Genomic DNA, 25,533 nt, shown 5'->3' with positions numbered 1-25,533 from the left:
CATAGAAATGGAATACCCCCCGATGACCACCATTAACAGCATGACATATAATCCACACAATTTTTCTATACATAGGCCAACTTTTTTTTTTGAATTTTATTTTATTTATTTTTTTATACAGCAGGTTCTTATTAGTCATCAATTTTTTTTTATTCAAACAGAAAGTCACAAAAATTATAATCATCCTCATCAGTTCACTCAGTCCCATGTAATTAATTTTTTTTATCTTGATCTTTTGTTAGCACTTTTATGAATTCATCAGTTTTCCATTAGAGTTCTGAAAATGCTTATTCATTCAGTTCAGCAGTATAGTCAGTTACCAGAAACCTGTACTTGTCAGAGTCTTTTCCATGAATTCCTTGAAGATGAAACCCTTTTATAGGAACATATTTGCAAAAGCATCAGAGTACACCCAGAACTGTCTGTAAATGACAAAAGACTTAAAAATGACCACGGTTAAAGATTTGATGAAAGTTCATAATAATGCAATTGACAAGATATTTAGTTATTTCTGAGATATACATTTTAAAATAATAACTAGAATTATGATTTATAACATTATACCAGAATATATAAGATTTTTAGGAATTTCATGTAATGTCTGAAACATTTATATTAACATATTTCCATACAAATAACCCAAAGAAAGTTTAGTATTAGTTTTTTTTTAATTTTTTTAATTTAATTTTATTTATTTCTTTATACAGCAGGTTCTTATTAGTCATCAATTTTATACACATCAGTGTATACATGTCAATCCCAATCGCCCAATTCATCACACCACCACCCCCAACCCCCCGCCGCTTCCCCCCCCTTGGTGTCCATACGTTTGTTCTCTACATCTGTGTCACAATTTCTGCCCTGCAAACTGGTTCATCTGTACCATTTTTCTAGGTTCCACATATATGCGTTAATATACGATATTTGTTTTTCTCTTTCTGACTTACTTCACTCTGTATGACAGTCTCTAGATCCATCCACGTCTCAAAAAATGACCCCATTTTGTTCCTTTTTATGGCTGAGTAATATTCCATTGTATATATGTACCACTCTTCTTTATCCATTCGTCTGTCGATGGGCATTTAGGTTGCTTCCATGACCTGGCTATTGTAAACAGTGCTGCAATGAACACTGGGGGGTGGATGTGTCTTTTTGAATTATGGTTTTCTCTGGGTATATGCCCAGTAGTGGGATTGCTGGGTCATATGGTAATTCTATTTTTAGTTTTTTAAGGAACCTCCATACGGTTCTCCATAGTGGTTGTATCAATTTACATTGCCACCAACAGTGCAAGAGGGTTCCCTTTTCTCCACACCCTCTCCAGCATTTGTTGTTTGTAGATTTTCTGATGATGCCCATTCTAACTGGTGTGAGGTGATACCTCATTGTAGTTTTGATTTGCATTTCTCTAATGATTAGTGATGTTGAGCATTCTTTCATGTGTTTGTTGGCATTCTGTATATCTTCTTTGGAGAAATGTCTATTTAGGTCTTCTGCCCATTTTTGGATTGGGTTGTTTGTTTTTTTGATTTTGAGCTGCATGAGCTGCTTGTAAATTTTGGAGATTAATCCTTTGTCAGTTGCTTCATTTGCAAATATTTTCTCCCATTCTGAGGGTTGTCTTTTCGTCTTGTTTATGGTTTCCTTTGCTGTGCAAAAGCTTTGAAGTTTCATTAGCTCCCATTTGTTTATTTTTGTGTTTATTACCATTACTCTAGGAGGTGGATCAAAAAAGATCTTGCTGTGATTTAGTCAAAGAGTGTTCTTCCTATGTTTTCCTCTAAGAGTTTTATAGTGTCTGGTCTTACATATAGGTCTCTAATCCATTTTGAGTTTATTTTTATGTATGGCATTAGGGAGTGTTCTAATTTCATTCTTTTACATGTAGCTGTCCAGTTTTCCCAGCACCACTTATTGAAGAGACTGTCTTTTCTCCATTGTATATCCTTGCCTCCTTTGTCATAGATTCATTGACCATAGGTGTGTGGGTTTATCTCTGGGCTTTCTATCTTGTTCCATTGATCTATGTTTCTGTTTTTGTGCCAGTACCATATTGTCTTGATTACTGTAGCTTTGTAGTATAGTCTGAAGTCAGGGAGTCTGATTCCTCCAGCTCCGTTTTTTTCCCTCAAGGCTGCTTTGGCTATTCGGGGTCTTTTGTGTCTCCATACAAATTTTAAGATTTTTTTGTTCTAGTTCCGTAAAAAATCATAAGCCAACTTTTTTTTTTTTTTTTTTGCACAAAGGGGATTATGTATTTTGGGCTGCATTTTACTTCTTTTTACTGTGTAATATTTCTTTACAAGGAAAGAAATAATCTACATTTACCAAAAATTCTGTTATTCAATAAATATTTACTAAGCACTTCTTCTTGAACAGGATAGAGTCTATAAAGAAAATTAAGAAACACCACCATTGCAAGACTCCCACACTAAAACGAAAGAAACTCATAGATGAAGGTCATAATAATGGCCCCCACTTATCAAGCACCCTCTATGAGCCAGGCACTGTATCAGACCCTTAATGAATGTGGTAGGCAAAATAATGGCCCCCCAAAAGATGCCCACGTCCTAATCCTAATAGTGCTACAGTATATGGCAAGGAGGAATTAAGGTTGCTAATCAGCTGAGCTTAAAATAAGGAGAACAGTCTGGGCTCTCCTGGTGGCCCAAGTGTCAGAAATCACAAGGTCCTTAAGTGGAGAAGAGGGAAGCAGAAGAGTCAGAACCAGAGAGATGGCAGCATGAAAAAGACTTGACCAGCTATTGCTGGCTTTGAAGGTGAAAAGGGGCTACAAGCCAAGGCATGCAGGCAGTTTCTAGAAGCTGGAAAAGGCACGAAAATGGATTCTCCCCTGGAGCCTCCAGAAGGGAACTCAGCTCTACTGATTATTTAACTCAGTGAGACCTGTGTCAGACTTCAGACCTCCAAAAATTTGTGTTGCTTAAGCCACTAGGTTTGTACTATGTGTTACAACAGGAATAGGTATAGGAGTAGGAATTGGAATAGGAAGCTAAGACTTCCCACTTCATCCTCCCTCCACCCTGGAACATAGATGCTATGCCTTCCATTGGACAAACTAGGGAACCGAGGACCCAACAGGTTAAGTTACTAACCCAGGCTCACAGTGGCAGAGCCAGACTCAATCTTGGGTCTGTCTACCTCCGAAGCCTGTGCTGAGGCTGCCGCACTACCCTCCCTCTACGGTCAGCTAGAATACAGGGCAGATGGGGACACGCACTGCCCCAGGGGTAAGCAAAGCACAGTGGGTGAGAGAACCCTTCCTGGGGCGAGGCTGGGAGGACTGTGTGGAGGCTTTTGAATGATGAGCGGGATTCTGACAGACAGAGATGAGGAGGGAAGGAGAGGTCAGGAAATGCAATGCGGTTCAGTGCAACCGAAGTCTGGGGCACATGAGGGTGGGGATATACAGTGAGAGGTAAGGCTGGGCACCTCGGTGAGAGACCGACACTGTCCAGTATGACAGCCACTAGCCACACGTGGCTATTAACATTTACACTTAATTGAAATCAAATTAAGTTTAAAAGTCAGTTCCTCAGTTTTACTTACCACATTTAAAATTTAATAGCAAAAAACCCCACAAAAACAAACAAACCCACAAAAAACCCTTCAATAGCCACATGTGTCTAATATTGGACAGTGCAGATGTAGAACATTTCCATCCTAGCAAAAAGGTCTATCGGACAGCACCACTGACGAAGGGGAGTCGTTGGAGTCGTTGTTTTTGAGCCAGTCAGGGGCACTGTGCACCTGAAAGCAGGCTCGATGTCCTTTTATAACACTGCCCACCTCACCCTCTTACTTGTTACTACTTTTGTGTCCTCTCTCCTGGGGCTTTGCAGAATTTTTCAAGAAGAGATGCATGATAAATATGCCCCCAAAATATTTTTAACTCCCAGCGCTGTCTTAGAGATGCTATCTAGTCCTACAAATGAACCATTCTGGGAAGTGGGTCCAGTTTTTCTCCACTGCCAATACTTTAAAACAAACAAACAGACAAAACGTTTGGCCCTTATCTAACGGAATCAGATCAATGCTGCAGTGAGAAATGGTTTTTAAGGGGAAGGGGCACAGTTGCTCACATTTGCAGCGTATTTGTCAGGTTTCAAAGCACCTGACACACTATCTCCCAGAACCTGGCTCCGTCCTGGTCCTCCGTGATGGTGACAGGGGCTCTTCTGAGACTCCAGCTCTTCTGAGTGGCCTTTCCTGCTTTGTAGAGGCTGCTTTGCTTTGGCTCCAGAAAAAGGAGGCCGAAATCAATCGAGGCAACGGCTGGGAAGTACACAGAGCTCCACACCTAAGGTGCTTAGATGTCTGCCAAAGGTAAGATTAATTTGTGATCTAGCAATTGAGTTTAGAATGACGTCAGGTGCAGAAGGAAATCCAGTTAATTGCTATGCTATACTGACCTATGTCGCTTTGGCGTCTCTGTGAGGCCGTTGGGAGTGTCGGTGGAGATCCAGTTCTCCTATCCCCTCAGTGACTCAGGGCTCCTGCACGGCACATATGTACAATGCTAACCCTGTTTGGCATGCCTCACGAGCAGCTCCGATCGATTTCCCATCCGCAGCTTAACCCTTGTCCTCTCCCAAACTGCTCCGCGGTGACAAGCTCAGGAGGAAGGGGCCCTCCACACGGAGATACCCCCCCCCCAGCAATGCCAGGAACTTGGCTGCTTAAACAATAGATCTCTATGTGGTCGGGAGAGAAAGGGTGCCCTGTACCTGCTAAGCGGGGCCATGCTCCCCTCCCCAGCCTCTGCCAAGGCAGGCGAGGGAGGAGGTTGGAATGAAGGCAGGGATCAGCCCGAAACACGCCTTCCCCACCCCCGCTGGCAAATAAGGCTTCTGGCCCAAGCGTCAGCTGGTGAACTTTTCTACTCTGCAGGGCTGGGGACTCAGAAGTACAGGGTTGATCCCCCTAAGCAAGGGAGAGAGAAGACTGCCTACCGTGAGCTCAGCTTTACAAATGAGCTCATCAGCCAGCTGATGTAGATATTTACGCCGGAGCCTGGGCCGGCTCTGGGTATAACCCAGCGGTCCCCAACCTTTTTGGGACCAGGGACCGGTTTCGTGGAAGACAATTTTTCCACGGACGGATGGGGGCGGGGATGGGTCAGGCGGTAAGGCGAGCGATGGGGAGCAAGGGGGAGTGGCAGATAAGCTTCGCTCGCTCGCTCGCCGCTCACCTCCTGCTGTGCGGCCAGGTTCCTAACAGGCCAAGGACCGCTACCAGTCCTCCTCTGCCCGGGGGTTGGGGCCCCTGCTCTAACCAGCCAAGAATTCAAAGAAAAACCAATCATCACTCCCCAACGTGGTATTTTCTAAGATGCACATCTGGAAAGGGGGAGGGGCAAGCAGAGGGAGGCAAGAAAGGAGTCTCTACAAAGGGAATTTGTGTTTGCCTGACCTCAGGTGCAAAGAATGGAATTAAACATAATCTTTGGTTCGTGACACACTCAACATTGGTCTAAGCAGGAACCACTCTTATTTTTTATTAAATAAGCTATTGATCTTTACTAATGGACAAATACTTTCAAACTCAGCCCCCCCCCCAAAAAAAGGTAAAGTACTGATACTAACTTACACTAACCATATGATTTTCCTGGCCAATCCATCCCTCTGCTTCACCCTAACCTACCCCGATCCTGTGTACCTTGTTTTTCTTTTCATATAGTTTTCTTGCAGCTATGTGTATTCCTAAAAGTGTTTTTATTTAATTTTAGCTATTTATAAATTTATAAAAGATGTCACGCTACATCTTTCAGTGCATTTCTTTTATTTAATATCATATTACCCAGATGCGTCCATATTTTTGCATGTCACTGTTGTTCATTTGTTTTGACTGACTATAATTCTCCATTGTGTGAATACATCACAATTTATTCATCTACCATCCAACTGATGGGTATTTGGGCTCTTTCCAGGCTTGTGATAGCGTGAACACGGTTGCATATGTCTCCTTCTGGACATGAGTTTCTCTTGGGCACATACACCTAGGAGTGGAATCCCTGGGCTGTAAGAAGTGTGAATGTTGGGGGAATTTCCTGGCGGTCCAGTGGTTAAGGCTCCGTGCTTTCTCTGCCAAGAGCTCAGGTTCGATCCCTGGTCAGGGAACTAAGATCCCACAAGCCAAGAGGGGCGACCAAAAAAAAAAAATGTGAATGTTCAACTTTAGGAGATAATGAGATAATATCAAAGTGTTTTCCATTTGATTGAATTTCCTAGAGTTTCTAAGATGATTGTTTCCTCTTCCTGTCTTCTTCAGTTTTATTTCTTTAAATTTCACATGTCAGCTCTATCAAAATATTTAAATCAAATTCTTGGCCTAACACCTTGAGTAGCCTCTCAGCTAAAACCCCCATGTGGAAAAAAAAAAGGTTTCTGTCCTGAACACAGATAATAAGAAAGGCATCTCTGCAGACACAAGGACCCACCCCGGTCCAGACACTGAGACAGGTTAGTCAAATAGAAGGGAACTGTCTACAAGCTGCTTCACATTTGGCAAATGCAAGATTTTTTAAAAAGGGTTTAGGTGGAGCCAAAGCCTGTTCCCCCATCCAAGTCTGCTTGCTCAGTCTCTCCTCCCCCACGCCTCCTATAACCACCCCACATGCTTATTTTTAAACAAGGAACAAAAGCCTAAAATGGGAAAAAAAAATAGTTTGTTAAGTAACCAATTTCACATTTAAATGAGAGCAGGAAGTCCGCAGGGACATCACAGTACAGTCGAATTCATTTCAATAAATATTTACAGAACACTTTGCAGTGTGACCGGCACACTGACAAATAACATCGCTATTCTGCCCTCAAGAGGTTGTGAGCTTGTTCACTAAACAAGACAGAATTATGCGTGGAGTGCCGAAGGGGCAAGTTAGAGCTGAGAAGATGAAGATGTTGGTCTGATCTCAAGATGCTCACTGTAGAAGAATTAGCAAAAGCTGGAAGACAAGTGAAAGCGATACCGAAGTTGTACAAAGGTGAGAGTGATCAATTCTAACCAAAAGGCTGTTTTGCAGGAAAGTTCCCAGAGAATGATGCTAGAACTAGGTTTTAAAGGATGAATCAAGTATGTGAGAGGAGAGAGGACAGATAAAGAATATAGCTAAAACAATTAAGAAATAAAATTTCTTAGACTTCTTGGCCTTTTCTCCTACTTCTCAAACTTCTTAAATCTATTTCCTGCCTCCAGTCCTGCACCAAGAAGGTGGAACCTGTGAATCACTGTTAAACATGCACTATCTGCATTTATTTGTTCATTTCACAAGTGCCAGGCCCTGTGCTGAGCTCTGGGGATACACCGATGGACAAGACGGGCACGATTCCTGCCCTCACCCAGGTCCCAGTCTGCAGGGCGGACAGAGGTTTAGACAAAGACAGGCATCAGTCAGACTCCATCAGCCTGGCAGAGCCCCTCCCCCATTCAATCCTCCCCAGAAACATTTTCAGTAAAGTGTGCAGGATTAAAGAAATGGCTGTCTCCTCCATAATTAAAAGGCTCCTGACCAGCATCCCAGGTAGCCACGTGGCTGCTCAGAGCTGAGAGGCCAAGAAATCAGGTGCTTCCTACATAATAGCCTCCAATCCGATACTTGATAGCTGCTGGTTTCCAGAGTCAAACAAATGTCAGGCATTTTATGAAGGCAGGAAACAAATAAGGGGGCAAGGATTGGGGTCTAGGCCTCGGGGGAGCTCAATTAGTGAGCCAGATAAAGTTAAACCGAAAGGGCATGCTCTCGGTTTCCTAGAAAGCCAGCTGGAAAAGATGCCAATCCTTAAGCCTCTGTCACTCAAAAGATTAGCAGAAGAGACCCAGGGATGCCCAAGGGAATACTGCAACAGCCAGATGTTTCTGCTCCTCCTATGACACTGCCATTCACAACCAGGGCCACATTTCTGAGGCCGTCAAGAAGACACAGAAGAGAACTGCAGTCTTCTGGAAGAGGTTGAAACTCAAAGACATCACCCTTTAGTGATACAGACACCCAAAAATATCATCAATAATGCTTTCTTACAGACTCGCCTGATGTCCATTTAACAGGAACGGCATGACTAGTTGGACGAACACTCCCTGCAGCTTCTTGGTGGTATGGAAAGCACACGACCTGCACATCCATATAAACTGGGATTTGGCTCCCACCGCTATGGATGCACCATGAGTGTTTCAAACAAGGCTTTTTAGCCTCCCTAAGTCTCACTTGCAAAATGACACTAAAAAGACCCATCTTCTTGTTCTTATAAACATAAGTGATCATGGAAAGTGCCCAGCTCAAGAATTCATAAGCGGTGGCTTTCAATGGGGCCTATAAATGTGTCCAGGTAACCACACGCTCAAGACAGTAGCTTCCTCTTGGTACTTTCTAAGTGTGTGTGTGTGTGTGTGAAACACAAAGGAAAGGAGAGAGAGAGAGAAAATGCAGCTGGGACACACAAGCCTATTTACAGTTCCTGTTTGTGTTCCACCATTTCTGTCAAATTAATAAACTAAAGAAGCTGGAGGGAAAACTAACCAATGTCTCTATTTCCCCTGAAGTCCCTAGCTTTCCCCTAAGAGCTGCTTCCTCCAGATTCAGGAGGCAAGGAAGGAGAGCCATATGGCTTGAGACGCTAGACCCGCCCGGCAGCAAATGAGCCCCCCACCATTTGTCTCCGGGCCTCTCAAGTGGGCGGGCATCCAGATTTCAGTTGGGGTGCTCTGGTCTGCGTCTCTTGTCTTGACTGTTCCTAATTATTGAAGGGAACGCCGTGGCTCTCCTGACCTCAGAGTTTAAGAGCTGTGAGTCCTAATATCAAACCAAGCAGCTTCATTTAAAAGGCATGCTCATCTGCATCCATAAAAGTCACTCCTGGAGCCCTGACTTGCCCCAGCTTTGGGAATGCCTGCTGTCGAGGATTTATGACACGCCCTGGATCTAATCGGCTGCACTTTAACTGCTGCTGTTGCACATCTGGTCATAAAAGCAAGGGCTGGCCCAACACGGGGACAAACACTTTTCTTTCCTAAGTGGCTGCAAATCTGATCTCACAGTGATAGCCGGGCTCGGATGTAATCAGCCAGCATCTGGGCAGTCATTACGGCTCGTCAAGCTTTGCAAGGCTTTTCCCACACACACGACAGCTATAAAGATGACTCTCATGGTAGCAAGAGCTATGAATAAAGAACCTGCAATCCGAGCAGGTGGCAACAGGCTAGGCCGAACGATATCCAGGAAAGCATGAGTTGGTTAAGGAGCCAACCTTTTCACAAAGATCCCAGCTACTTTCACATGGACTCTCCCACTGCCTGGCGGAGGCAAGCAGCTATCTCGATAGACAACTGCCCTGACATAAGTTAATCCTCGGCCAGAGATTGTCTGGATAAGTTTGATCAAATGAACACCTACGTGGTTTAAGAGGACACTTTTTAAGGCAGTGGAAACCTTCATTAGACCAATGGGGCGCATGGGAGCAATAATCTAGCCCGGCAATGCACACAATGCTGTCGGTTCCGGGAGGTTTTATAATGCCCTGAACAGCCTGTCCTGTGCACAGAATTGGCACGTTTCACATCGTTCAGGAACTCCAATCAGACCAAGGTTCAACAAGTAGTTCAACCTCCCGCGCCCGAACGCGGGGGAAGAGACCCTTGAACACTGCCAGCTTCTCTCCACCAGCTCTCCCCAGCCTCCACCTCTACCCCTCCTCCGCGGCTGTGCCTAGCGGGAGGGAGCGTTAAAATTATCTGCTGTGGGTTTTACGAGCAGCGATCGCTTTTTAAAACAGCAACAACACAAGGTCCTTGTGTGGCTCTCGGGTAACCTAAAACCCTGGAGGCAGAGCTGCCCCCCACCGCCGCCTGCCAAGAGCACCAGCGCTCCGGGACCGCGAGCAGCAGGAGGCACCTCGGAGGCGAAGGCACCTCTAAGGGTCTTGGAGCAAAATGCCCTGGGAGGAGAGACTGGGAAAGAGAACGCACCAGTGACAGCGGGGGAGGGGGGGAGGAGGGAGCAGGCAGAATCGGTGCTGCAAGAAAGAATGGGGGGGGGGAGGCGGGGGGAACAATGGGAGAAATTTTTATTTCAGCAGCTTCGCCGAGAAGCCCGCGGGGGACTGGGTAGTAGGTGAGGAGGGGGACGAGGTCTGACGCCTCCCTTCCCCCTCTCCGCCACCTCCCCCCCACACACCACCAGGAGAAGGGTCAGCGACCTGGGTCTCCTTCCGCAGGTGGGCGCGCGGCTGGGGGGCGCACTTACCCTGGGGCCCGTGGTGCGGTGGCCGCGAGCCGGGGACAGCTGCACCAGCACGAGCAGCAAGTGGGGCGCGAGCAGGCGGGCGCAGCGCGCGGGCAGCATGGTGCCAGGCGGGCCGGGCAGCCGGCTGCGGGCGGGGGTGGCGGGCTCCACGGGGCGCACGGCCGCGCCGGCCTTCCTGCCTTCCTTCCCCCGGGGGGCCCTGGCGACGGCGGGCCGCGGCGGTGCGGCGCGGGCTCGCGGAGGCTGCGGTCGGAGCGCGCGCTCATGAACCGCCCCGGAGGGGAGCTGAGCGCGAGCGTGTGCTCTGCGTGCGGTGCTCTCCGCTCGGCCGGGCCGCGGCGGCAGCAGGTTGGATGCCAGAGCTGGGCCATGGGAATTCCCGTTATAAACCCCCGGGAGGCGTGGGGCGGAGCCCGGCGGCCCTGACTGACGGGCCGAGAGGCCCGTGGCAGCCGCCCCTCTGGCAGGTGAAAGCCAATGGGAGAGAGGAAAGAGGGGCGGCTCGCGGTCGTCCCCACTGAGGAACGACTCTCGGTGGCTTGGCCGAAGTGGGCTCCAGGAGAGAGGGGGATAAAGAGGAACTTTCTCTTGGCCCTTGGGTCTGGTGAAGGCTCCGAGAGCTCCAGCAGCCTGAGCCTACCAGAATGCCCGCCCGGCTAATGATAACACCTTAAGCATGTACAGTTTTCAGCACGAGTACGTGACTTGTCACAACGGCCGGATGAAATAGGCAGGGAAATCACTCCTAGCCTCGTTTTTTCAGATGAGGGTGCTAGGGCGCAGAGGGGTTCAGAAATCTGCCTCCTGGCTGCATCAACACCAAGAACAACTGGGAAGTCGCCAGGTCATCTGCACAGAGCGCTGGCTGTGACCGGTGTTGGGAGTGGGGATTAGGCGCATTCGCTGCTTGCAAACAAGCTTCCAGCGGGTGACACACTAAGTCCTACAGCGGCTGCCCCGGGAGCAGTGTCGAGAAGAGAGAGAAAGCACATGCTGGGGAGGGCCCCTGTGGGTATGGGATGATGCCGACCCGTGGCCCTGTGGTGGATCTGGGATTAGAACCCAAGCGTCCTGGCTCCCTGCCTGGAACTGGAAGGCCAAAAGGCAGCCTCTCTGTGGCCTAGGAGCCCTGGGAGGAGAGATTAGAGGGGAGCTGGTTTCCTGGTGGGGGGAGAGAGAGGAAAAAGCATTTGAGGTGTAGTGTGTGGGTGCAAAGACCCCAGAGATGGGTCAGGAGAGGGAGGAAGACCCCTCCTGAGTGCCCGTAGGATGTTGGAAGGCTCTGCCCAGGGCAGTCCCCAGGGGTTCATCTTGGGAATGGTCACAGACACATCACACCAGCTTCTCAACAGAGCCAGGTGGTCCACTGCATTCAACCCAAGAGAACCATGGTTTACCTTCTTATGTGGAATACAGCCCTTAGTGTTTATTTTCATTGGTATGGACCACTCACTTCAAGGGGAGGGATACTTTTCTCCAGCCAGGCTGGAAGCAGTGCCAGAATTTAACTCCTCTCCCTGTGGGCTTGAGAGGTCCAGACAAAGGTTAACTCCTCTCCCTTACTGCTTCTCTCCTGGATTGTATTAACAAGCTTCTCACCCAACTCCTGCACTCAGTTTTGCCCACTCCCCTTGTCTGCCATCCAGCCTCCACCAGGCAGCCAGTCATCCCTCTAAAAAGCAAACCTGAATCACCACACTCTGCTCAAAAGGCTTCAACTTTCCCCAGTGCCCTCAGATCAGAAAGCCCTGACTGGATGCTGGAACAGTAACAAAGTACTGGTTGTTCTCCAAACAAAAATGAAGAACTGCTCTAAGAGAATCGCCTGTCTTCCTCTGCTGGGAAATAGTGCAACAGTCTGACATGCTCTCTGGAGCCAGTCAGGATGGGTTCAAATTCTGGGTCTGCCACCTAGTGGTATAACCTTGCATCAGTCACTTTACTTATCTGGGGTCCAGTTTTCCTGTCTGTAAAATGGGGATAAAAATAGTGTCCACCTTTTGAGTTGTTCTCAGGATTGAAGGAGATGGAGTATATAAAGCCCTTAGAATGACTAAGTTATAAATATCACCATCTGGCATATGAAGAGGGCAGGACAAATGCCTCATCTCATTTTATCCTCAGAACGATCCTGTGAAGTAGACAGAGAGATCCAACTTTACAGGTAAGTAAACGGATACTCCATGCGATTAGGACTTGCCTGGCCTCATTTGGCTGGTAAATGACAGGGAAGATTCAAGCCCAGGTTTTCAGAGTCTAATTCTGCCTCCATCATCTGATAATTGCAACATCCAATTGCAAATGCTGTAGGGTTCAACAGTTCCTGTGTGCTTACTGGGAATTTTTTCAGTGGCCTGCAAGGGAGCTGAGATTCTCAGCGTCACTGAGCTTCAGGGAAAAGCAAGGGTCAGCCCTTCCAGCAAGGATCAGCCCTTCCTGGAAACAGCCCTTATGATCTGGCATCCTGGGAATTTGCCCAGCTGGACTTGTCCATTTCGCCTGTGCCTTGTGAAGCACTTACATCAATTTCCCTGTGCCCGCCTAAGTGCTCCGCCACCAGGGTCTTGGAGGGATGAAAATGTCACCATCAGGCTCAGCAGTCTGACAGATTTGTCCTGACTCTACCACGTGGCCACATGCACCCCCATCAAACTGGTCAACTTCTTTCTGTTGCTGGAATTATTGAGACATCTATTGGAGTAAGTAAATATGCTTGAGATGCACCCCCCGCCCAGTATCTGGCAGCACAAAGCACCAAGGGAAAAGACACTGCAATAGTCCTTTCCATCCACAACACCACAGGCTGCTCTCCAGCCAGAAAGCTTATTTCCAAGTAGTCGCTGGTCCAAAAGTCTACATTATTCTGGATTTCAACCATGTAGCTTAGTTTAAAATATGAGCAACTGCTTTCCAGTTACTTTGCTCAGCAAGTATTTTCTTTCCCTCTGGTTGGCATGTGAGGCCTGTCGTAACCATGGCCATCATTCAAATGATGCATTTTCTTCTCCCAACTCCTCCCAAGCCCAGAGAAGGTTAGAAATTCCAGAGAACTACTAGTCCCAAAGAGCGTCTCTCTGCCAGGCTCAATCGTCTGATCCAAGCAAAAAGTGAAATTGACAAGTTCCTTCTTTCCCTGGAGGCCAAGCTTATGGTCCAAAAATAAATCTAGCTCTCCTGGCATCTGGTCTGTCCAGTTTCAGCCATGCTCTTTGTCCTGTGGGACTTCTGTTTGCAAGGAGGTATTTCAGTGAAGAAAAATAATACTTTATATCCCATACTGAGGTCTGAGGGCCTCAAATATTTAGTACTAGTTAGGAACGCCCATTTCAATATATGTTTTTGTATAGTCCAGGAGTCTTGTCTCATATTCAGAGTAGAATCTTTCTATTCATTTTAACAAGCATTTTGATGCATCTCCTTCTGTGCCCAGCACAATGCTCATTATTATGAGCTCTTTGGATGTACACCCTGCCCTCTGAGAGGTTATAATCTAATTTAAGACACAGCAGACAGATACCTGGAGACCGTATTTAAGAAGAAAGACTGCAATGTGTTTTGGGGACTCAGAGAGCAGGGACCCACTATAAACCTATGGGCAAGGAAGGTTTCAGGAAGGTAGGCCTTTAATAGTGCTTTGGAAAAAAGTGCTTCTATAATATAAACATATCTTGATTCATACTTGCTTCACTTGTGACACCACTACCGACAGAGAAAGGTGAGTGGTGTCTAAGGTTCAGGACTCTTTTCAAATATACTACTGAGCTCAGAAGCCTGGGACATCAAGAATCCTGGGGTGTGTTTCTGAATTTATGACAACCTGCTGTAACAGCTAGCATTGGGCTGAGATAGTTATTATTAGTCCCATTATGCAGGTGAGATTGACCCACAGAAGTTAATCTTACCAAGGTCAGTCCTTACACTTTAAATATACATGACAACTGATACACAAACAAAGGTAAATATGTGAGGTGATGGATGTGTTAATTAACTCGTTGGGGGGAATCCTCTCATAATGTATACATATTATATTGTACACTTTAAACATCTTACAATTTTGTCAGTTACACCTCAATAAAGCTGGAAAATATATATATATACATGACAAAAATAATTAGAATGACAAACTATTTAGAAGATTATTTATCTCTTTTGTACACAAACTCCCTTCAAAGTCTAGGATAGCTCTCTCTAACATAGGCTCCTTCTAGTATCAGTCTGTCATTCTTAATAAGCAGCTTCTCCCTCATAGTCCAAGATGGCTGCTCAAGCTCTATCCATCACATCTGTTTTCCAGGCCGCAGGGAGGAAAAAGGGGAAAAGAATAGCATGCCCCTCTCTTTAAGGATAACTCCCAGCAGTCACATTTCACTATATCTCTTTGGTTAGAACTTAGTGACATGACCACATCTAGCTACAAATAAGGCTAAAAAAATTGTATTCTTAGTTCAAGGTGACCACATGTATCCAGCTGAAAATCCGGGTTTATGTTACCAAGGAAGGAGAAAATCCTGGGGCCATCTGGCAGTAGGGGCCATCCTTTCATTAACATCATCATCATCATTAACATATCTTGAGCTGCCAAGCGAAGGAACCATGGACAATGCAATGCAGTCCAGAGTGTTTAGTTGTGGCTTTCCTCTAGCTCTGCACATCTAGCTCCCTCATGCTCAAAACATTAATAACCTTAGGGCCAGACACGCAGACTCTCGATGCCACAAAAATCTACTTCTGGTATTTCCCTCTCTTAGGCACCTTCAAGCGGGAGGATCTGAGAACATACTTGGATGAAGCTCAAGCCACGTAGTGCCAGAGTGGCAAGAAAGAAGCCCCCTGAAGAGACCAGCAGTCAATTCGGACCATCGGGAATAATGCCATCTTTGTGAAAATATTCTTGGCAATGGTCTGTATTCTTCTGTTTCTGTTTCTTTCCCTCCCTCATCCACCTATAGGGAAATCTCTCTTTTCACCTGGTTACTTTTCTGTGACCTGGTTTCAAAATTACTAATAGAGCAGTAACACAAAGACTTTAATACACACTCTTGCATTTACTCTACAAGGTAGGTACCATCATTTCCCCCGTTTTATTGATGAAGAAACGGAAACTTGGGGAGGTTACATAACTCAGCCAGAAACAAATAGCAGAATCGGAACTTGAGCCCAATCCACCTTATTCCATCAAGAGCTGAATTTTTTGCTAAGCAGTTTCCCTACATGATCTCATCCCTTAGGCTCAGCATATGAAGTCAGTATTATTAGTCCCATTGTGCAGATGAAGAACTGAGGCTTAATCATGTAGGTTACTTTACCAAGGGTAGTCTTGAAATTTGGCTTGCACATCAAAAGTTTTGGCATCCTCATAAACCTATCAGTCCTAAGAGTCAAAATCACATGCTGTATTTGCACGTGCTATTTTGTGTATTACTGAAGGTTAACTCCTATTTCCATGTGTATGAACTTTCCCCACTTACCTGCCTTATCTTTCATTTGCCTGCTTTATTGATCTGTATTTTTCACGCAGGAGCCCATTAGGCAAGGAGACTTTCCCTGTCTCCAGGCCCATAACCACCTGTGCTTGGGTGCTCCAGAAAAAGCGTCGTTGCAAGGATCCCATTTAGACTGGGGTTTAAGACTCCATCGGAAATCATCACTGTTTGGTCCTGATCCATTGGGACAGAGACAAACCAGTCAATCAGACAAATTTTATTGCATTCCTACTGTGTGCCGAGCACTGCACTAGGCATTGGGTATACAATGAGAACAAAGAGAGAAGGCTACTGACCTCAAGGAGCTTACAGTTTAGTGGGAAGACAGACATTAAGCAACTAATTGTCAATAATTAATTCATTAGTTACAAGTGTCCGGTAGTACTGCAAAGATGTACAGGGTGTTTGGGGAGTTATTAAAAAGGCACCTAACTCAGTCTGGAGAGTCAACTTTCCTGAGGTTGTGATGTTTAAGTTTAGATTTAAAGGATGTCTGGTTTAAGCTGTACAAAGAATGGGGGAGGGGAGCATTCTGGGCATAGCAAACAGCATGCGCAAAGGCACTGAGGCAGGAGAAAACATAGCAGTAAATTTTCAACTAACTTGGTCACTCTTATCCCTTTAACTCTCAGTATCCCAGGAAAGATAGTTACCACCACTCACCATCTGAGTCTGATAGACTCATTTTACGTTTTATGTTTTTAAGTCATTTTACAAATAATTTACAGAGGTAGGAATAAAGGGATAGTGTATTAGCTATCTATTGCTATGTAACAACTTACCCCCGAAACTTAGTTTAAAACAACAAACATTATCTCATAGTTTCTATGGGTCAGGAGTCTGGGAGGGGCTCAGCTGGGTAGTTCTGGCTCAGGGTCTCTGAGGTCACAGTCAGGGCCAGCGTCATAAGCATGCAAGCCGTGCAGTCATAAAAAGTTCCACATTTAGCTTAATATTCTGTGGTTGCTGAATTTAAATTTGTAATAATTTTTTAACAAGGAACTCCCATTTTCATTTTACACTGGACCCCATCAATTATGTAGCTGGTTCTTGTTTCAGTCAACCTAGCAGCCAGGGTTACAGTCATCTAAGGCTGGAAGACCCACCTCCAAGTTCACTCCCACAGTTGTTAGCAGGCCTCAGTTCCTCACTGGCTATTGGCAGGACACCTCCATTTTTCTCCACGTGGGTCCTCACAAGATAGCTGGCTTCTCCCCAGAGCAAGAGAGAGAGCCCAAGATGGAAGCCACAGTCTTTGATAACCTAATCTCCGGAGTGCCATACCATCACCTCTGCCATAGTCTATTGGTCACACAGACCAACTGGTACAATGTGGAAGGGACTTTAGGGGTGTAAATACCAGGAGGCGGGGATCAGTGGGAGCCATCTTGGAGACTGATGACCACAGACAGTGAAAAACAACTCTGTCAGAACTGTTAATAAGAATTTAAATATAATAAACCCAAAATTGTATTCCATATTTTCCTAGTTTTGAAGGTAACATACCTGAAATAGACAACAAATTTTGACTGAAACCATCAAATGTCATGAACCTGGAACATATTCATCTTGTAAATACTGATTCCAGATTTCAAATGTATCTCTAATTAGTCTAGCTTATCATTCCTTATGGTTCTTCTGTCTGCATTTGCATCATCAAAACAGTACTTTTGAAAGTTTTGCTGGCTCATAATTTTGTTGAAGAGAGTATGGCCATCTTCTTTGCTCCATAATTGCAAAACATTTTCATTTTCAGGTTCATAAACATAATTTAAAATCTTCAATCCAATTAATATTTTCATTCCTACATCATCTATTTATTCTTTGCATAGACACCTGCCTTCAACATTTGTCCATTTAAAAAACCACTACAGGTAAATTTTGGTGCACAAAAATCTAAAAGATTAATGAATATCATCATACGTCTTTTTTGCAAAATAGGAAGGTTCAGGCTCTTGTCATAAAATATTGTGCAATTAAGTCTATCTTGTTGAGTGAATAAATGGATGAAAATACCATATTTCCTTTTTGTCCTTAAAATATATTCTTAATTCACTGATAATTGAGTTTGAGAAAAATCATCTAGGATATTATCATCTAAAGAGTCATAGGCTAAGATTTCTCTTCCATAATCAATTTCACTATGATTTGCTTATATTCTAGAATGCTACTGTCTCTTTGCATTCATCTTTTGACTTATGTAGTAATTTTGAAACCTCTTCCTCTATCAATTTTTTTCTTGTTGCCTGTATAAGTAGAAAATGAAAAGTCAGAATTTTCAGTTGTATCCAATGAAAGGTAAGTGCAGACCACAAAGATGGTGTCTGCAGTCTTTTATATCTTCTTGGAAGATGATGTAATACTTTAGGCAGTGAATTAAGAAACCTGAAGGATGATAAAATACTGATGATTTATGACACTATTGCACTATTCTTCCAGGTAATTCTTCAGTTTTCATATTATTTTTAGTCTTTTTCAGCATAGTTGGGAATAACTGATGAGTAATGGTAAGATAAGTCCTAGGATGACAAAGTAGCAAAATGTTTCACGACATAAAAAATAAGATCACTAAGATCGCATAATGTATCTTACATTTATAAAAGAGTTCCCATGTACCCATATCATAATTGCAAGATAGAATGAGTTTTTTTCTATCTTTAAAAAATAAGTTAATTTTATCTTTGTGCTTTGGAAGATATCTTAAAAAGAAGAAAAGTCAAGAAAAGATGCTTACAAGAAATGCTTTATAAAAGATACAAGTGCTTTAAGAAAATCAACAAAATTGGATCCAGTGGAACCTGGATGGTATTAATATAACTAACCCAGTAGATCTGGGAGAAGTGGCACCAGTGACAGGACCTGAAGCAGATACTATTCGTGTCCGACCCACATCCCCTTGACTTCTGCCTGAGGGTTTCCTTGGGCTATAGGTGCCAGCTCATCCTCTGTAGAGAGCAGCTGGAAGTGTCTGGAAGATAATAGCCACCCACCCCCACCCAGGTGCAACCCTCAACCAATGCAGAACCAGAATTAGTGGGTAAATTCCCCAACTTCCTCACCCCGCAGCAAGACAGTTCTGAGGTGTGTCCCACAGTCTCTCAGTGGGCCCCCAACAGGATTAAGCCCCAGTTGCCCAAAGCAGTAGCCCTCTCATTAATGAACCATTAATTGTCATTTTTCCTTTCCCTGTTGTACTTCCCCACTGCTTTCCTTACTGTGCTTCCTTGGATCACCTCCACATAAACTACTTGCACTGAAATTCCTTGTTTTAGAATCTGCCATTGAGGGGAAGCAAAAAAGAATATGCCATTTGGAGAATCTAAACCAAAACACAAGTTGAAACCGCATCACGATAAAGCAGCTGCAGCTCCAAAAATCAATCGTCGGGCTCTTCTTGCTCTACCTGGAGGCCTCATGCAGAACAGAGCAGAGTGGGCTGATGCCAGCAAGCCAAACAGAAAGGAGACTAGTTAATGATGGTAGACTGCAGTTTAGGAGAAAGAATGCTTTTAGAGGTCTTTAGAATAAGGAGCTGTCTAAAACCATCAGAAATGCTTTCTCCGTTTAACAAAAAGTTGGAATGGGCTCCCGGGGTGGCAGATGGACAGTCTGATCTCATTTAAGAAACTGCTTAGGGCAGTGGAATAGTCCTGAGCGTGGAGACGGAGGACTTGAATTCCAATCCAGGCCTCTCGGAATTCAATTGCCATCTCTACCAAAGAGGGATCATGAAGTCTTCACAAAGTTGCTGGGAGTAATAAATAAAATCATGCATTGTAGTAGAATGCTCTGTGTTTTTCATCTTCTTTAGCAAGGTAATTTGCCAGCTAGCTTGGGGTGCAGGCAGGGGCAGGCACCCACCTCAAAATAGATAGCCTTGTTTCCGAAGAGTCACTCCAGTCCCCTTTAGTCATGTAAATGAAGGGTCAGTAGGCATCCGTGTCCTGGGAAAAAGAGAATAGCAAGCCCTTTTTTGTGCTATAAGCAGCTTTGCTCCTTTAGAGGAATTTGGCCACTGGAAAGGTAGAGGGACCCTGGTTCTGTGTCTGGGCAGTGACAGGGCTGGGGCCTTTCTGACTCACAAACCTCCTGGAGCTGTTCCCACCCTGGGGTGGCTGTGTGAGAGAACCAGGACAGGCAGAGAGCGGGGCCCCAGGGCTCAGGTCTAAGGGGAGGCCCAGTGGCTTGTGTGTGGCTAGGAGTGGGGAAAAGGCAGCAGCCCATCTCAGCACCTGCACCAGCAGCAAGATCAGGAGAGAAGTCAGCCTCCATCCTCACCTAGACCATCTTCTCTCCTCTTCCACAAGTCAACTGGCCTCTTCCTCCCACTGAGGTTGACCGTGATGATGTAGCGAAAGTGACAAAACTGTCCAACAACAGGGAGAAATAAATATAAATCCAGTGGGTTTTTTCCACTTTGCATGTATATGCATTTTAATGACTTCTGTTTGTTGAGCATTTACGATATACCAAGCAATTTACAAACACCTCGTTTCATCTTCATGACAACATTACTATCCCTGATATAATTCCCATGTTTCAGAGGAGGGAACTGAAACTCAGAGAGGCTGAGACATTTTCCTGTGGTTACACAGCGACAGCGGCAGAGTTGTTTTCAACCTGAGCATGCCTGACCCCAAAGCCCATGTTCATCACCACTAGCCTGTGTTGGAAGAACTGGATAACCAGATGGAGCTTTTCCTGTGAGGCAGTCTAACAGCCCGGCTGGCGCCAGAGACAGGAGCCACGTAGTCTCCAAGGGACCTAGGTTCAAAGCTAATGGTGCAATCTGGGGGTGGTGGCCTCTGTACACTCAGGAAGGGTCTAGAGAGGTAGGACCACGCCAGTCATAGCCACCTTCTGTAGTGTGAACTGTCTCGAATCACACCAGGCTTTGCACACAGCCAAGGAGGCAGGCTGCCCTCGGCCAGGAGCACTCCCTGACTGTCCACAAGGTCACTGCAATCAGCCCCAGCCCTCCCGAATTTCATCCTCCCAGCAGCCCACCACTTCCTGTGACCCTGTGTCTGTGCTGCTGGATAATGCCTCTCAGGTGGCCGCATCTCTCTGGCCAGTTAGACCACAAACATCTTGAGGTTGGAGTCCGTATCTTCTATTTTCTGGCTTCTCCACCCTACCCCTTCCAAAGTCAAAATCCATGCTCAATCACACCTGTTAGGCCATTTAAATGGCCAGATGACATTGAGGTAGAGGGCTATGGGGCAGCCAAATTGAATAAATTATTTTTTAAAAATTAACTAGGATGAAATGCAGATTAAGGAGAAATTATTTGCTATTACTGTTTTCCCAAGTGAGAGGTGTATTTTCAATAAGAACATGTAAAAACTCCTTGGACATATTTCATTCCTACTTTTGTGCTTTTACCAGATGTCTTGCACAATTAGACATCTGCACAAAGACAGAAAAACTTGCATCTGGAAGCGTGTATTAGAGGCAGGAAATATAACAGTTAAGAGTCCCAATTTGGGAGTTAGACAAACCTTGGTTCAAATTCCATCTCTGTGACTTGCTGGTTGACCACAGACAAGTCATTCTACCTCTCTGAGCCTCAGTTTCCTCACTTATGATATTGTAATTAAAAGTGCCTTCCTTGTTGACACCCATCAGGATGGCCATTATTTTAAAAAAAAAAAAAAAAACCGAAAATAAGCATTGGGAAGGATGTGGAGAAATTGGTACCCTGTGCATTGCTGCTAGGAATGTACAATGATGCAACTACTGTGTAAAACAGTATGGCGGTTCCTCAAAAAGTTAAACATAGAATTACCATATGACTCAGCAATTCCACTTCTGGGCATATACCCCAAAGAAGCAAAAGCAAGGACTTGAACAGATATTTGTACACCCTTGTTCAGAGAAGCCTTATTTACCATAGCCAAAAGGTGTAATAGCCTAAGGTCCATTGACAGATGAATGGATAAACAAAATGTGGTATGTGTACATACAGTGGAAGATTATTCTACTTTAAAAAGGTAAGAGATTCTGACCCAAGCTACAACATGGGTATATCTTAAAGACATTGTGCTAAGTGAAATAAGTTGGACACAAAAGGACACATATTGGATGATTCCACTTATATGAGGTACCTAGAATAGTCAAATTCAGGAACAGAAAATAAGGGCTGGAGGAAGGGGAAATGGGGAGTTACTGTTTAGTGGGTACAGAGTTTCAGTTTGAGAAGATGAAAAAGTTTGGGAGATAAATGATGGTAACGGGTACACAACAAGGTGAATATACTTAATGCCACTGAACTATATACCTAAAAATGGTCAAAATGGTAAATTTTATATACAATGGAATATTATGCAACCATAAAAAATAATGAAATCTTGACGTATGAGGACAACATGGATGGACCTTGAGGGCATTATGCTAAGTGAAATAAGTCAGATAGAAAAAGACAAATACCGTATGATCTCACTTATATGTGGAATCTAAAACAACAACAACAACAAAGTCAAGCTTATAGATACAGAGAACAGATGGGTGGTTGCCAGGGACGGGTGGTTGGGAGTGCGTAAATGGGTAAAGGGAGTCAAAAGATAAAAACCTCCATTTATAAAATAAATAAGTCATGAGGATGTAAGGTACAGCAAGGCGACTATAGTTAATAATACTGTACTGTATATTTGAAAGTTGCTAAGAGAGTAGATCTTAAAAGTTCTCATCCCAAGAAGAAAATATTCCATAGCTATGTATGGTGACAGATGTTAACTAGACTTGCTGTAGTGATCATTTCACAATACATACAAATATCAAATCATTATGTTATACACCTGAAACTAATACAGTGTTGTGTCCATTATACCTCAATTTCTTTAAAAAGGTAAATTTTATGTTATATATATATTTTACCACACACACATGCACACACACATGAATGCCTTCCTTGTAGTTTTATTGTGAGGACTAAATGTATTAACACTGGTAAAGCAGCTGACAGTGCCTGGCACATAGTACGGGGTTACTTAATTGGCATTATTGGCTTTAGTCCTCAAGACCAGTGGCTGAATCTTGACCAACCCAATGCCTACAAGTAGGACTGAACAAGGAGGAGATGAGTAGAGAAACCCCACACTAAGACGTGAGAGGATTACAACCATACCAAAAGGTAGAGGGACAACAGGGCCCCAGGGAGACCGAAGTCCCAGAAGAACCACAGGATATAAAGAAGAGGCCCTAGAAGAGATCAGGAGAGAAAAAGCTCTGCAGGGCTTCATGTGAAAGAAGACCAGAGCAGAGTTGCCAGAAAAATACAAGCTGCCCTGTTAAATGTGAACATCAGATAAACAACGAATAATTTTTTGTAATAAGTATGTCCCAAATACTGTATAACCCTGTGTTATTGCAAGGGACATACTAATACTAAAAATTTACTCATTGTTTATCAGACGTTCAAATTCAACTGAGCTTCCTGTATTTTTATTTGCTAAATGTAGCAACCCTAGGCCAGGGGTACCACTCATCCTTCACTACTTTACACTAAGTCAGTTTACCACGATTACAGATCCTAGAGCATCCTGGTATCTAAAAATCTGGACAGGGCCGTGGGTGGGAGAGCAGAGAATGCAACAGGATTCTTTGCTTTACAAATATGTTCTTTCACAGCTGAGTTCCGATGCATAGCAAGCTCTTCTAACAGTCTTAACATAGAAATTCATTTTTAAAACTTAAATGTACAGCCCCACTTTTGAAGGCGCCCGCCTGTCAAAGTTGAAGGTGGTGCCAGCCAGGGTCCCAAAAACTGTGGTTCTCCTGGCTTCGGAGATCAGGAGGGGCGGTCACGCATACCAGAGGGCACTGCAGACAGAGGGGCCCCATTGATAAAGGCCAAATCACCACCCTGGGCCCCAGGGTCTGGCCTCCGCCCCACAGGCCCAGCTTGAACCAGCCCCAGCATCTCCTGCCCAGGCTGCCGTGGCCGCTTGCAGAAAGGGCAGTTGAAGATTCCTCTGAAATCTCAGCAGAGACCTAAAACAGGGCTTTGTCGATGTAAAACCAAATGCAATTCCCCGGCCTCAGCCCTAAACTGATTAAAAGCTGGAGTCATTCGTTTTGTTTTGAGAAGTGCCAGGGTTTTAAGCTCGCGATCCCCCCTTCCCTCCTCACTAGTTCCAGCTGCAGGAGCACATCAGCGTGGAAGACCACACAGCAGCAGGCCCAGCGGTTCGGAGGCCTGGCGGAGATTAAACCCCATGCGGCGGGGAGGGTGCCCCGCCCTCACGCAGAAGGGGAACGGAGCCTGGAGCGGGGAGTTCAAGGGGAAGAGCCCACCCGGTGACCAGGGTCTCGTTCACCTCACCACAACCCCGCTGCATCCCTCCATCAGACCTGGGAGGGCGCAGAGGCCAGTTCCCTGGAAAGGTCAGCGCACCACACCGAACGTGGCCAGATGTGACTTCCCTCTCGACTTTTTTTTAATTTACCAGATTTATTTACCACGCAACAAACTTAATTTGGAGGGAAATCCAGGGTCCGGGGGGGAACCTAAAGGAGGCATAGTTTGGGTTCTCATCCGGGCTCCACCAGCTCACTGGGCAACCTGGGACCACTGCCCCAGCTTGGCCCTCTGCCTGCTCTCCAACTAGGGAGGCCGTGAAGCAGGACTGGAAACCAGTAAGATGTGTGATTGGGTTATTTCCTCCGTCCCACGCAGGACAATCTGAAGGAGCGTGTCTGCTCACTTGCTCACGGTCTGTCTCACCCAACAGGATGCTGCAAGCTCAGGGCTGGAGCCCCGGCAGCTAGCACAGTGCCAGGCGTCAAGTCTGGCCTGTACATGTTTTTTAGTCACCTGGATAAAGTACGGAAGGGGAGCTGCTGAGGGAAAGGAGAGCTGCCCTTCCCACCTGAGTGAACCTTTTCTCTCTCCTGTGATGTTTTCCCAGGATCAGAAGGGACATTTCTGCATGCTTGGAGTTCCTGAGCTGTTTTTCTCACACCAAGTCCTAAAGCAGATGGGGGTTCAATGTATGGTATCAGGCATTGATATCTTACTCTTTTCTCCTTTGCCTTTGGGACCCAGAGTCCTCATCAGCAACAATACCCTTTCTGCCAAGCGCCCTACCAACAGAATGGGGCCGTCAGAGATTAAAGGAAATAAAGAGAGGGCAGAAGGTACCTGAGGGAGGAGACCAGAGCTTCTGGTGGGCCCCAGAGCCTAAGCAGGCACAGACCCAGTGTCACACAGGCTTGAGTGGCCTCGAGAGGACTAGGAGGCCTGCCTATCCCCATGTGACGATCTTTGGTGCTTCCTACTCCCCTCCTCCACACACCCCCTCCCATGACATAATGACATGTTAAAAGCTTCACATGCGATCTGATTTTCAACACCTTAATTGGATTAATAGAAGCAGGGAGTGTAGTGAGCCCACTACACTGGCCCTTCCCCCCCAGGGTCCCCCTCCCCACATTTTCCCCGCCCCCTCCACCTTGCTCCTTCTCCATGCTTAGCTCTCTCTTCCCAGACTCACTCTTCTCTCTCCTCCATGCTGTGCTCCCATCCACACCTCCCTCTCATACCTTCTGTCCAGCTCACTTGCAGCGGCCTCTTCCTCTCAGTGCCCAGCACTTTCTTGAGCTCCAGTAAAATTTTCTCTTTCTTCCCCAAAGGAAGAACAGCAGTCCCATCACTCAAAACCTTGATGAATGGAATATTTCCAAATACTTGGTGAATGGAATGTGTCTAAAGAAATTCGATTTTATTGCATTCTAGAATATACACTACCTGGGCTTCCCTGGTGGCTCAGTGGTTAAGAATCCGCCTGCCAGTGC

At 45.3% G+C, this 25,533-nt stretch overlaps 1 protein-coding gene across 3 annotated transcripts in view; it reads right to left on the bottom strand.

The window, feature by feature from the left end:
• SMOC1 (SPARC related modular calcium binding 1) overlaps positions 1–10,609 on the bottom strand; it is a 154,967-nt gene extending 144,358 nt beyond the window's left edge. For all 3 annotated transcript variants that reach the window (XM_057543731.1, XM_057543732.1, XM_057543733.1), the window contains exon 1: positions 10,256–10,609. In XM_057543731.1, coding sequence (XP_057399714.1) covers positions 10,256–10,354 — 99 coding nt within the window. In that variant the 5' untranslated portion in view covers positions 10,355–10,609. The remainder of the gene's footprint in view (positions 1–10,255) is intronic.
• Positions 10,610–25,533: the final 14,924 nt, after the last annotated feature.

This window comes from Balaenoptera acutorostrata, chromosome 3 (genome assembly GCF_949987535.1).
Source record: "Balaenoptera acutorostrata chromosome 3, mBalAcu1.1, whole genome shotgun sequence".
Classification (NCBI taxonomy): domain Eukaryota; kingdom Metazoa; phylum Chordata; class Mammalia; order Artiodactyla; family Balaenopteridae; genus Balaenoptera; species Balaenoptera acutorostrata.
Note: the sequence above shows the minus strand (reverse complement) of the source record. Positions and strands in the feature narration are given on the sequence as shown.